Source organism: Ceratotherium simum, chromosome 11, assembly GCF_057802395.1.
Source record: "Ceratotherium simum simum isolate JZ-2026a chromosome 11, ASM5780239v1, whole genome shotgun sequence".
Classification (NCBI taxonomy): Eukaryota; Metazoa; Chordata; class Mammalia; order Perissodactyla; family Rhinocerotidae; genus Ceratotherium; species Ceratotherium simum.
Genome location: NC_141910.1, coordinates 73,301,363 through 73,314,319, shown reverse-complemented (window position 1 = coordinate 73,314,319; position 12,957 = coordinate 73,301,363). Strand labels below are relative to the sequence as shown.

The 12,957-nt window shown below is 52.4% G+C and overlaps 1 protein-coding gene across 1 annotated transcript in view; it reads left to right on the top strand.

Annotated features, from left to right (window-relative positions):
* The window catches only part of COLEC11 (collectin subfamily member 11), a 31,900-nt gene extending 21,047 nt beyond the window's left edge, over positions 1-10,853 (top strand). Inside the window, exons 3-6 of the mRNA XM_014792146.2 lie at positions 3,614-3,685; positions 6,332-6,385; positions 9,686-9,781; positions 9,982-10,853. Of these exons, the coding sequence (XP_014647632.2) occupies positions 3,614-3,685; positions 6,332-6,385; positions 9,686-9,781; positions 9,982-10,373 (614 nt within the window). The 3' untranslated portion in view covers positions 10,374-10,853. The remainder of the gene's footprint in view (positions 1-3,613; positions 3,686-6,331; positions 6,386-9,685; positions 9,782-9,981) is intronic.
* The last annotated feature ends 2,104 nt before the right edge of the window (positions 10,854-12,957 follow it).

The window sequence follows — 12,957 nt, the reverse complement described above, 5'->3', positions numbered from 1 at the left end:
CACTTTGCAGATGAGGAAACTGAGGCACAGAGAGATTCAGCCTTGGAGGGCAGAGCTGGGTGCAGACCTGGGGCTGCCTCACTCCCAGCCCGGGCGTGGCCTGCACACAGGGCCTTTCCGCTCCTCCAGCCTTCTCGAATTCCATACCTCAGAGTCTCAAGCATGGCTCTTGGACCAGTGACATCAGCATCACCTGGGAACTTGCTGGAAACGCTCCACCCCAGACCTGCAAAGTCCCCTCTGGGGTGGGCCCAGCCACCTGTGTTGACAAGCCCCAGGGACTCAAGCCCAGAGGGTCTCGAATGCGGCCCTCAGTTGCTCCTCCCTCGGGCTTGGGCTCCGTGTCCACCTCCTCGAGCTGAGCTGCTGGGTGTCCACCTGGCATCCGATTTTCTGCATTTGGGCTGGTTTCTCAGAACGCCCTACGGCAGAGTCCCACTTCTCCAAGGGTGGGGAGCTGGGCTCACTACCCGCTGCGGGCAGCGCCTCGTGTCAGTAACACCCTTGAATTAGCATAACCTTCGGCTCTGCAATTCAGAGATGGGCCGAAAGCCCAGTGCTTGCAAATCATCCTCAGGTTATGACTTATTTATGACAGCAGGATGTGTGCTAGACTATCCTGCATCCTTCAGCTGATGAAATGGATCACTAATTAGTCATCTGTTAAGGTGGGAAAGTCTATGTAGGGGGAAGCTCTGTACCAATTACGTTTCTGATCGCAGGTGTCTCCCCTCCAGCTCTCCCTGACCCCCTCACCACTTCTCCTTGTCTGCTTGGGGTGGGCAGGAGCATCTGGGTGGGGCAGCGGGAGGGCAGGTCTGGTTAGATTCCTCTCTGCAGGGCTCTCAGGGAGGAGGTAAGTCCAAAACCCCCTTCCCACCTTTTCTAGGTGGAATCACCTTAGCAAACAGCACACTCTTCATTCAAGTGATGGTCCCACTCTTGCATTTTGAAGGAGAAGGCACATTCCTCAGCAGGAACTTTATTCTTGGGGCTCTGGCAACCCTGACCCTCCCCAGTGGGAATTCAGGTGGGGCTCCCGTGTGCTGGGAGCTGCCCCCTGGCTCATACTACAGGTACAAATCCCTAGGTCTCTCTGGGCCTCTGCTTCCCATCTGAAGACAGGGTTCGGTTGGGTGGTCTCCGAGGCCTCCTGCTCTAGGCACTGTCTTCATCCGAGTGCCCTATGGAGTCTGCGTTTCATCTAATGTAGTGAGTCTGAACTTCCCCAGGAGGGTGGGAGAGGACATGATACTGAGTGTCCCAGCAGCCACTGCTGACCACTGAGGAAAATAGTGAGAACAAGCAAACCTCCCCAAGATTCAGGGAGATGTCCACATAAGAAAAGTTCATCCTAATGCTTATCCGTGGCTCAGCCCAGCTTTTCCAGCACTCACAGTCGACTCCAGGACCTCAGGAAGGCCACACTCAAGAGTTCGGGACAAGAAAGTCAGCCTTTAGAAAAGAGGCTAAGGAAGAAGGCTGTCCCCACAGCTGCAGACGGTCTTGGACCAACACTAATAGCAGAAGATGCATTCCAGGGAACATGGATTCTTCTGCAGAACATGCTTTGCAAGAGGCTGAGCAGACATACTGTAATCATCTTTGAGCTTCAGAGCACATTAATGGTCGTGGGGGTCCAGACAAGGGAGGTGCCTCAGTCAGCTTGGGCTGCATAACAAAACCACAGACGGGGGGCTCAAACAGTAGACATTAATGTCTCACAATTCTGGAGGCTGGACGTGAGAGATCAGGGTGCCCGTATGGTCGGCTGCTGGCGAGGACTCTCTCCCCGGCCTGTCCTCCCTAACCGATTTTGCCCCCTTCCAGTCCCTCTACAAGTGCAACCAGGTGCATGTTAAACGTGAATCCTATCTTGTTACCGCCTTCTTCCTACCTGTGTGGTATATGCCCTGCACCCTCTCGGATGCCCTCCTCCAGCTCCCTGGTTGGGTTTGGGGCCCTGGCCTGGGCTCCCTCAGAGCCCTTTGCCTCTCCCATAACAACACTTCTTACATGTGTTACCACTGTCTGGTTGTTCCCCAGCAGACTCTCACCTCATTACTTGTGCGTCCCCGGCATGCAGCCCGCTGTGTCTGTGGCAAGAATCACCTCCATCCCTGCTGGACTAGGTGCTTGATCTGGGCGAGCCACTGAGCCCTCCGAGCCTTGTCTGTGTGATGAATCCCTCTGTAACCCAATGAGAGAACAGATGCATGTGCATGTGAAGAAATTTGTGGAGAAACACGTCACTTTTATGTGAATGGAGGCCATTTCTGGGGGGTGTGTTTCCATTTAGCTATAGCTAACCCCCCAGCCTATATCTGTCCTCTGATCTCTTTCTATTCTGAATTCAGGGAATATCACAAAACTTGGAGTTCCTGGCCGGGAAGTCCTCAGTTTTAAGGAGCGAGGTGGTGTCCCAGTGGGACACGTTGTCTGTGTGCAGCATAAAGTCCTTCCTATCACCCCTCTCTGGCAGCATTGCTTACACTGAATTTCATTTAGTTTCAACAACAGTGTGGGTTATAAGTGATTATAAAATCACAATCACACATAGACACGTATATGAAAAAAATTATAAAATTATATCGGATTGTCTTCTTCTTTTTCCCAGTTTCGCTGCGTGTTGGTTTGCTATTTGCCGGCTTGGCTTGTGGTCTGTGGATCACCAGCGGACAGGCAGGAGTGGCTGCCAAGGGTTTAAGAACACTTTGTGGGAGGAAACCTTAGCATTGAGAACATTCTCTCCACTGACTTGGTTTGTTCTGGAAATGGGTGAAGACGGCTGTTCTTCGTCTTAGTCCAGTGATCAGAGTGGATGATCCTGTGGGATCCCTGTGGGGACTACCCACTGTGCCGTCTTGTGATGAGGGAGAGGGGCAGAGGTGAGGGGCAGAGGAGGAGTGTTGGCCCACCGGACCTTGCTGACACACTCCGGCTGGCCACATGGAGCCAGGCGTTCCGCTCTAGGGTGGGTCACACTGTGAGGTATGTGATGAAGCATTCCTGGGACCCTCCACTGCTGCTTCCTTTTCTTCCTTCTCCTCCAGCTTTGTAGTTGAAGGAGGCAGGATCTGTCTGAAATGCTCCCCACCTCTCCTCGGAGGATCCTCCTTCAAATGGCGGCTCTGCCATTGGACACACGTCCCTCTGTGGGCACAGGTAGCCCAGTTCCCAAGAGCGCCGGTTATGGCTGTATTTACAGGAGCGTGGCCTGCTTGATTGGGTTTGGGGGCAAGAATCAGAGCAAGGAAATACCGTCCTGCTGGAAGGGAGGAGAGGCAACCCCTCCTTCTCTTCATAATTGCAGAGGAGAATGGCCCTTGGTTGAGTTCAGGACTGACGGATGTACCGTTTGGCCTCTTCCCTTCTGTAGCGTGTGTCTTTTAGGGGAAGTGTGTGCTCCTTTGGAAACTATATCAACAGGTGACCTGTGAAGAACCTTCTGGTATCAATCACAGACGTGACCTTGAAGAGATTAAGACCTATAATTTTTTTAGTCTTCTCTTGCGTGTGTGTGTGTGTGTGTGTGTGTGTGTGTGTAATGTTAAACGGGAGGTATAGTGGATTACCTGTGCATCAACCAATTTGATCTTATTGTTTTCTACAGGAGACATGGGTGACAAAGGACAGAAAGGCAGTGTGGGTCGCCATGGAAAAATTGGTCCCATTGGTTCTAAAGGTATTTCCGATGCCCTTCTTGCCTCATGCTCCCTCACAGGCTCACAGCACCTGGGCACTCAGAACAATCGCAGACTCAACGGTCTTGCCTGGTGGCCTTGTTTGTTTTTGTGTCCTTTTTACATGATGAAGTCTGTCCCCATGTTTGCCTTTTGGGCGTGGTCAGAGTTAACTGCTGGCTTTGTGCCCACCAGGGCGGGGCGAGTGCTTCCCCACCCGCAGGATTCCCACGCCGCCCGGGGCGGAGATTCAGGAGCCGGTGCGCCCGGCAAGACTGACTTTTCAGCTTCCACTTCCTTAACCGATTTCATAAAACCCCGAGAGCCCCATCTGAGTAACAGAAGGACAGCGCTCTGGAAACGCTGTCCACCCACCTCCGGGTTCGGTGTCGTAGACTCTGAGACCATGGGGTGGTTCTCCCTGAGAGTGAGGCACAGGAGGGCAACAGCAGTTCTAGTGACAATACGCCTGTGGTTTCCAAATCGTGTCCATCTTGAGACTTCGTTTGACTTGCACCATCCTGGAGAGGAGGGCAGATCAGGGGACTGAGGCCCGGGGCAGTTAAGGGTTGGCCTAGAATTGCACAGCTCTTCCGCCCTCCATCCTCACTCAAGCAGCAGATGTTTTCTGAGCTCCTCGTTGGTCCCTTGCCTGTGCTGGGCTCTGGAGGGCACAGCTGAGTGAAGGCAAGGAGCACCCAGTCCCTGAGCTCTCAGTGAGTGGTCCCCAGGAGGTCTCCCGACAGGTCCTGTGTGGGTGCTAGAAATGAGGAGACTGGGACTGGGAGGGCCAGTGCTTGGTGCAAAGCTGCTGAGAACCAGAGGCAGGGAGGGAGTTGGCTGAGGTCTGCCCAGTGCTGGTGCCTGAGTTCTTGTGCCTCATAACCTGCCTGGGGGTTTGAGCTGTGAGTGGGTTCAGGTGGTTTATTCTGATGAGTGGCCATGGACCTCCCCGAAGCTCAGTCTTTCCCTGGCAGGAAGGGGCCTTTGGCCAGAAGTGTGATGGAGAGTGTGGCCAGCTCAGCTGAGCTGATCTCTGCTCCTGGCAAAGCTGTGGGAGGCACCTGCCCCGTGGATGGCCAGCTTATTAAAGAGCACACAGATAGGCATGGTATAAAGGGGGATATGGATGCTTTACAAAACTTTAAAAACGCTGTGGTACAATATTTGTAACATAAAATTTGCCATTTTAACTATTTTAAGTGTGTAATTCAGTGTCATTAAGTATATTTGCCATGTTGTACAACTATCACCACTATCCACTTCCAAAACGTTTTCATCATCCTAAGAGAAACCCTGTACTCATGAAGCAATTGCTTCTCATTCCCCTCCCTCCAGCCCCCGGAAACCTCTAATCTGCTTTCTGTCTTGATGAATGTGCTTATTCTAGATATTTCATCTAAATGGAATCATACTAGATTTTGTATCTGACTTATTTCAACCAGTATAATGTTTTCAAAGTTCGTCTATGTTGTAACATATGTCAGAATTTCCTTCCTTTTTAAGGCTGAATAATATTCTATTGCATGGATGGACCACATTTCATTTATTCACACATCTGTTGGTGGACATTTGGGTTGTTTACACCTTTTAGCTATTGTGAAGAATGCAATGGATATTGGTGTACAAGTAGGGATGTGTACGCTTTTAATATACAGCATGAGCTCTGGATAAATGTCATGTCTCACCAAGGGACAGCTTGCCAGAAAGACCTTTATTCGGCTTACTTGATTTGCTTATCTCTGAGATTATCATCCCGAGTCCTCATCCACTGATGTTTCAGTGGTTTTCAAGCCCCCAATGTTGATAGACCACAGAGGCATCAGTTGGAGGGAGATTGCCAAGCACTCTCTCTCCCTAGGCAAATGGATTGCGAGTTTCTGGATGGAGGAGTCGCTGCCCCGCATTCCCGCATGCCATCTGAGACACTTGGGTTCCCTCGGGGAGAAGAAAGAACACTTTAAGAATATTCCTGTGACTTGAATATATTCACTGTCTAATTTTGGAATAGATAGAAAGCTTTGTTGCAGGATTTTGTTCAACTCCCTTGTTTTATAAGTTGGGAGACATGGAGGGCAGAGTCCTATATAACAGGAGGTGGAACCCAGGTTTCCCAGTGGCTGTACCTTCCTAGGACACCACGTGCCTCTCGGAGAGGGGTCAGGAGGACTCTGACCTCAGCATAGTCCTGAGTACTCTTTACTCTATTTGGACTAGATCGTCTCTAAGGTCCACTCCAGCTCTAAGACCACACGTTTTATCTGAATTTTCCTGCTGTGATGAGGGACATGGAAAGAACTGGCATCAGATTTAGTTGCTACTTACTCGTGGTGTTATGGATTAATGACATGATTTCTGCAAAGTGTTCTATGAGACATCCGGGATTGCCCAGAATTGGCTTAAAGAATGATCGTCTGACAGTCTCTAAAATCCCGTGATGTGTGTATGTTCCACGTCACATAAATGGAACCTGAAGAATTAATTATGTATAGAACATCACTCCCTAAGTTCACAGCAAAAAGAGAGTCTGGGAGAAATCCCAGGGTATTACACACAGAAGAAATAACATTGTCGACCTAGAACCTTTTGAACTCATGAAACACGTCCCACCTCTGCTTGGTGACTTTGACTTTGCTTTTCTCTTTCAGGAGAAAAGGGAGATTCTGGCGACATAGGACCCCCTGGCCCTAATGGAGAACCAGGTATGGCATAAAGGGTCCAAGGATTTTTAAAACATGTATTTAAAAAGTGTAAATTGTAACATAAAACCGCACTAGGCTGGAAAGGAGTACACATAACTGCCGTGTCCTCTCCTGTCTGTCACACCCTCTTGTAGATGATGTCAGCGTTCCATTTCCTTCCACCTGAGTATTTTTATGTCCTTCCTAGGATTGTAGTCTGCTTGCCGACTACATGTGATCGTGCCTCGTACACAATTCGGCTCAGACACACTGAGCTCGCGGTCCCCATTTCTTCATACCTCTCTGGTGCCATGGGGTCTGCCCCTTCCTCTGCCACCAAACCTCTCAGAACAGTCGTCCTTGCAGCCACTCCCCACCACCCTCTGCTGAGGCTCCCCCAGGGGTCCCCGGGGCCCCCGCCCGGCTCAGTGGACTTAGCCGGCTCCCCTGCTGACCATCCCTCCCTGGTGCCCCTGAGACCTGGCTGCAGGCAACCGCCCTGTCCTCTCTGCCTCCCTTCCCGGCACTGCTACTTCCTCCTCCCTTCTTTGCGGAGCCATCTGCTGCCCTCTCCTCTTCCTGCACGTGGCCATCACCTCCATGGTGGCCCTCACAGTCCAGTCCCACCAGCCCACTTGCCTGCGTGTCTCTCCTCCGGTCCTGCTGCCTGCACCTTCCCTCAACCCCTCTCCCCACGTGGCTACATGGGCCCGCCATCCTCCGCACAGCCTCTCCTTCCCCAGCCACAGTGTCGCCCGCCAGACTGTACTGCACGTCCGTCCCTTTTCTTATTCCTGCTGCTACCACCTCGCTCAGTCTCGCGTGACTTCCAGCTGGGTTACTGAAACACCAGCCTAACTGGTCTGTACTTTCCAGTCTTCTTTCCCGCCAGATGTTGCCCATGAAAGATGCTTAACAGATACTAGATTTAGGTGGAAGACCCGGTGTTTGAGTAACTAGGATATTCTCCCAGTCAGACCCCAACCCTCCTTTCCGCCTCCAACGGATAAGCGTGCCAGTCAGGACCCAGGAGGAAAACCAGTGGAACCCAACGTGGTTCCCAGTGGTTGGGTCGTGACTGCCCCTTCCAGACTGGTGTGTCTGTGGGGACGTCCTGGTGTCCACTTGCTGAATCAGCCTGTCTTTCTCGCACTCACACATGTCGTGTCTCCATCAGATCTCGTTCACCTTGACAGTACCATTCAGAAAGTAGTCTCTGAGAAAGGTCTGACTCTCAGAAACAAGGGGGAAAAGAGAGGCGTTACATTTCAGAATAAAAGGCCCTTGTTTAAAAAGCCCCCAAACCGCCAGAGAGGAAGAGGAGTACTGGCCTGGGAGGAATGCCTTTGCCCATGTGAGTTCAGTCCCTGGAGGTGACAGCAGCAGCTCTCACAGCCACCTCCGGACACGCGGGAAATCTGAGTCCGGAGAAGAGGACCTGGCAGCACGTGAGGGGCAAGACAGGGAGCACGTCCCTCAGATGGGCCTTTACTGTGAGACGAGGGAACTTGTCAGGCCTGTACAGGTCAGAAGCTTCGAAAGGAAAACGAAGAAATGAATCCCCCCTTCTCACTGGAGAGATATTGCAGAAAGCCTCAATACCTCACACCTCAGTGAACTTGAAGATAACATTTATCTTAGGAAATTTATCTTAGGTGAAACCTCCATTAAAAAACCCAAACCCAAGCCTAAGCCCAACAAACATCATTTCAAATGCCCAAGTGTGAAAAGGACCCTTGTGTGTGGGAACTGAGGGGGCATTTTGGACTCTAAGTGTTGGAGGATGGCTGAGACTTTGGAAGATCGGTTCAAACTTCTAAAAGATATGTGCAGACTGGAGGGGTGGGCTGAACACTTAGCACGAGGGAATTTTGCAGGGAAAGATGACACGTCCTGCACTTAGGCTCACAGCAGTCAGAGTAGAGGGCGGGTGGGAGCTGGGCCGACACCGCTCCAGTTTTGTGGAGAAGATGGAAGCCAGCAATGCCGGGACGGATCCCCACACGCTGTGAAGGCGAGCGATGTTCTGAGAAGGCTCTTGACAAAGTGGAGCTCTTCGCAGGAGGAAGATTGGGATCTTCTCACAGGGGCCAGGAAAAACCACCTAATCTGAGGCGAGGTTGGCAACGCTAGGATGATTTAATTCAAGCAGTGTATCAATCAGCCGGTGGGACTTGTTGAGGGGCCACGTGTCCTGGACGCTCTGCCCCAGAGGGATCAATTTCCTCCAGGGGTTTCTGGTCCAGCCAGGGTGACACAAACACTGGATGTTGGAGCTAGACTCACCGAGACTGCTGGGGCTTGCCGGCCCTGCGATGTCGGCCAAGGTGACCAGCATTTTATGGGCCTCAACGTCCTCACATGTAAGACAGAGGTAACTCCAGAATGCAGTCATCATCTCCCTCGCATCATCATTAAATATGCTCAAGTTTTTCCTACCTTCAATCAAAACAGTGTTTAGAAGCCCCCAGAAGCCCACCCTGACTCCTGGCCCCTCTAGCTGTGCCACAGCCCCATCTCTGGAGCACTCTCTTTATTGAGGACTTCCATTTCCTCCCTCCCGTTTCTGCCCCAACACCCCCGACACTGCTTCTGCTGAGAAGTCCCCGGACCTCCTTGTGGTTGGATCCAGGGCACTCTCAGGCCTCCCCCTGCTGGACCTCTGGCCGCACTTCCCGCTGTGGGCCACGCAGGGTCCCTCCCAGCCCCTCCCCTCCTCCACACACATGCCCACAATGCCCAGATCTATGCCCAGGCCCAGACGCCAGCTCCCATTCTCCACCCGGATGTCTCACAGGTGCATTCCTCTTCCCGAGCCCAGCTCCACAATCGCACCACCTCCCACTGAGTCGCTCAGAGAACTACCTGGGTGTCTCCTGCAGCTCCTTCCCCGAGTTCCACCCCGATATCCAGACAGTCACTGAGTCTGGTTGGTTTTCCCCACCATTTTTCTCAAATGTTTTGTGTTCTCTCCGTCTTCACTGTCACTACCCTGAGCCAAGCCAGCGCAATCCTCTCAATTGCTGTCATAACCCCCCGCTGTGCTCTCTGCTTCCTCTCTTGCCCCTGCACCTCCCTTTCCTCCTTCCCAGGGCAACGAGAGCGATGTATTAAAACAAATCGGGTCTTGGCGCCCCCGTCGTTAAAGTCCTTCCCCCGCTGCTCCTTGCCTTTAGGATAAAGTCTGAAATCTCCGTCCCAGCCTTGGAGGCCAGCATGGTCTGTTTGTGGAATAACATTTATATTTGGGGGAGGGGTACTTCTTTTCTGAGCCCAACCCCTTGACTGTTCTTCAACATGTAACCGACCTGGTCTCTGCAGGCATCCCGTGTGAGTGCAGCCAGCTAAGGAAGGCCATTGGGGAGATGGACAACCAGGTCACCCAGCTGACAACTGAGTTAAAATTCATAAAAAATGGTATGTTCTTCTCGGTGCTTCCCGGCTCCCCTGCCTCCCACCCCCACCCCCGCCTCCTGGTCCCAGAGATGGAGTGGCTCCGCGTTACCGTTTCCACGTCCCGCCGCCTGCTGTCTGTGTCTGTCTTGTGTGTGTGGAGTGTACTGAGTTTGTTTACAGAAATGCAAGTGCTCACTTTTCAGCACTGCCCTCCCCCGCAGCTGTTGCCGGCGTGCGCGAGACAGAGAATAAGATCTACCTGCTGGTGAAGGAGGAGAAGAGGTACGTGGATGCCCAGCTGTCCTGCCAGGGGCGTGGAGGCACGCTGAGCATGCCCAAGGACGAGACCGCCAACGGCCTGATGGCCGCCTACATCGCGCAGGCGGGCCTCGCCCGCGTCTTCATTGGGATCAACGACCTGGAGAGAGAGGGCACCTTCGTCTACTCAGACCGCTCCCCCATGCAAACCTTCAACAAGTGGCGCAGTGGTGAGCCCAACAACGCCTACGACGAGGAGGACTGCGTGGAGATGGTGGCCTCCGGGGGCTGGAACGACGTGGCCTGCCACATCACCATGCACTTCATGTGCGAGTTTGACAAGGAGCACGTGTGAGCGGGAGGCCAGCCTCTGAACCCTTGCTTTTCATGGCTTTGTTGGCAGGGCTCCTCCACGACGGTGACGGTGACGGCGGCCGGCGGCTGCCCGACTGTAGGCAGCAGAGTTCTTCCCAATGGCATCGTCCTGTCCAGAAGTGCAGGGGTTCCTTGAGTAAAGAGCTGTTTTTTCTGAACCTTAGAGAGTGGTGTATGCTTAGGAGAAAAAAAGTGGTGTGATTTCTGAGGAAGTAAAGTTTATTACTTGTATTGTAGCCAAAATTACATAAATGTTCATTTTGTAATTATTACTCAGAATTGCTCTTGCCTTTGTCCAAACTATAAAATAAAATATTTGAACATTACAATAGTTAAATACAAACAATGGTAGTGGGGTCTTAAATTACCATCTTCCTTTAATTTCTGTATGGAAAAGAACTCACTCAATTTTGACCAAGGTTTCTGTAAATTATATTAAAATATATGTTTCTTTTCACTATTATCCAAGTAGAAACAATTTTGCTTTGCTGCAAACTCAGATTTCAGGAAAAAGAAAAATAAATTCCCCAAACTCGACAACTGAATGTGTGCTTTTGTTTGGTTCTCTTAATTTCTTCAATAGCTGTAGTGGTTGTCTATTGCTGTATCATAAATTACCCCCAAACTTAGTGGCTTACAACAAAAATATTAGTGATCTCAGAGTTCCTGTGGCTCTGGACTTTCCTCAGGGCTTAGCTGGGCCTCTGCTTCACGAGCTACAATCAGCCATGTGGTGTGGGCAGGAGTCAGCCCTCCTGGGCTGCTGGACTGACGGCCTCAGTTCCTAGCCACGTGGACCTCTCCATGGGCAGCTCCCCATACCACCCCTGGCTGCCTCAGAGCAGCAAAGAGGAGCCAGAGAGCAAGTGAGACAGTCACAGTCTGTTGTAACCTCATCTGGGAAGTGACGTCCATCACTCACTGTCACTGCATTCTCTTGGTTAGGAGCCAGTCCCCAGGTCCAGCCTGCAGGCTTGGGAGGGGACTTCACAAGGAGGCTGGCACCAGGAGGTGAGATCCCTGGGGACATCCAGGAGCTGCCTACCACAGTGACCATAATTCTTTTCCTTTTTGTACATCAGAATCCCCAGTAAAAAATAATAGACATCTTCATTTTTCAAAGAAAACACAAACATGCACATACAAAGGAAAACTAGTAGGGACTGTGGGAAGATGATTCTCCAGAGGCTTCCCCTGTTCGTGCGAGTCTTTCGAGTGAGACCTTGACTGCCTGCTGTTCCAGACCATCTTCCAAGGATGTTTGTATCATGGACTTCCTGGGAGGACAAGACGGTGGCTCCTCCCCCGGCCCCAGCTGGAGAAAAGGGCAGGTCTGCTGAGAGCTTCTAGGGCGACGGGCAGGCACAGGGACTGTCCAGCATGTTGAAGACGCTGTCTCCCTCCAGAGGGAAGGGCCGCATGCTTCCTGTCACTGGAAAAGGCTCGGGTTCCCTAAGCTCAGGGGGCCTCTGCTGTAACTGACCCCTGCATGTGTGGGTGTTATCTGGTCCTCTCCGTGCACCCTGCAGGGACGGGAGCTCAGGACCCGGCAGAATGCCGACCCTGGCTACCGCGATTACTGTAGGTACCAGAGGGGTCAATGCAGCAGAGCCCCTGCAGCCACCCACGGGAGCAGGAGGACTGGCATCGACAGGCCTCTGGGCCTCCTGGCATTCCCCATCCACAGCCTACTGGCCAACTGGCCCTGAGCTGGCCCAGGTGCCCCACCTCTCACAGGACAGACGCCTCCCTTGTGCCCAGGGGCAGATCCAGTCCATGGGGGGCCAAAGGCTTATGGCATGTGGGGGCCTGTGCAAGAAAACTGAGGCAGAATGGTGACCGTGTTTAGGCAGGGGGCCTGGGAGGAGCCTAGGCGGCACGGTCCTGAAGGCTCAGCTCCAACAGCCTCATGGACGTCGCCTCTGTGCATGCGACTGCTCTCAGTCACCGGGAACAGAGCTCCCGCTGCTTTATTCTGGGCGGGCCAGAAGTGAGTTCACCTGGCTCATGTGCCTACCGTGAGTCTCTCTGGTCTTGCTTCCTCCCCTGTAGGTGAGGAGGTCTGATGGAAACACCTCTGCGCTCTGGTATTGCCTCCAAATCCACGTGAAATGGGAGGGACATCAGCTGATCCACGTCCACTCCTGTCGCTTCCACCACTAGGCTTTGCTCGGAGGACTCTGCTAACATTTAACATGGTAAAGGCGCCCAGGCCTTTGCCCGTACCCGGGTCGTACGCCTCTATCAGATTATGAGCGTTTTAAGGTAAACTCAATTGGATATAAACAAGTGGGCCTGAAGTCACAACCGTTGCCCCTAATTTAACTCCCCTAGCTTTTCGGGAAGGGACCGTTGTGTGGACTGTGGGAGCTGCTTTGCAGAGTAGGAGGGAGGCGGGCTGGTTGAGGAGAGAGCTGGGGTTTATTAGGAGCAGCAACGAGCCCTGGCCAAAGAGCTGGTGTCTGTATTTTTCCAGAGCCCTCCGTGAAGCATGGGCTGCGATGGATGAGCATGAAGACACAGCCCAGGGCCGCGCGACAGGCGACTGCAGATCTGTATGTCCA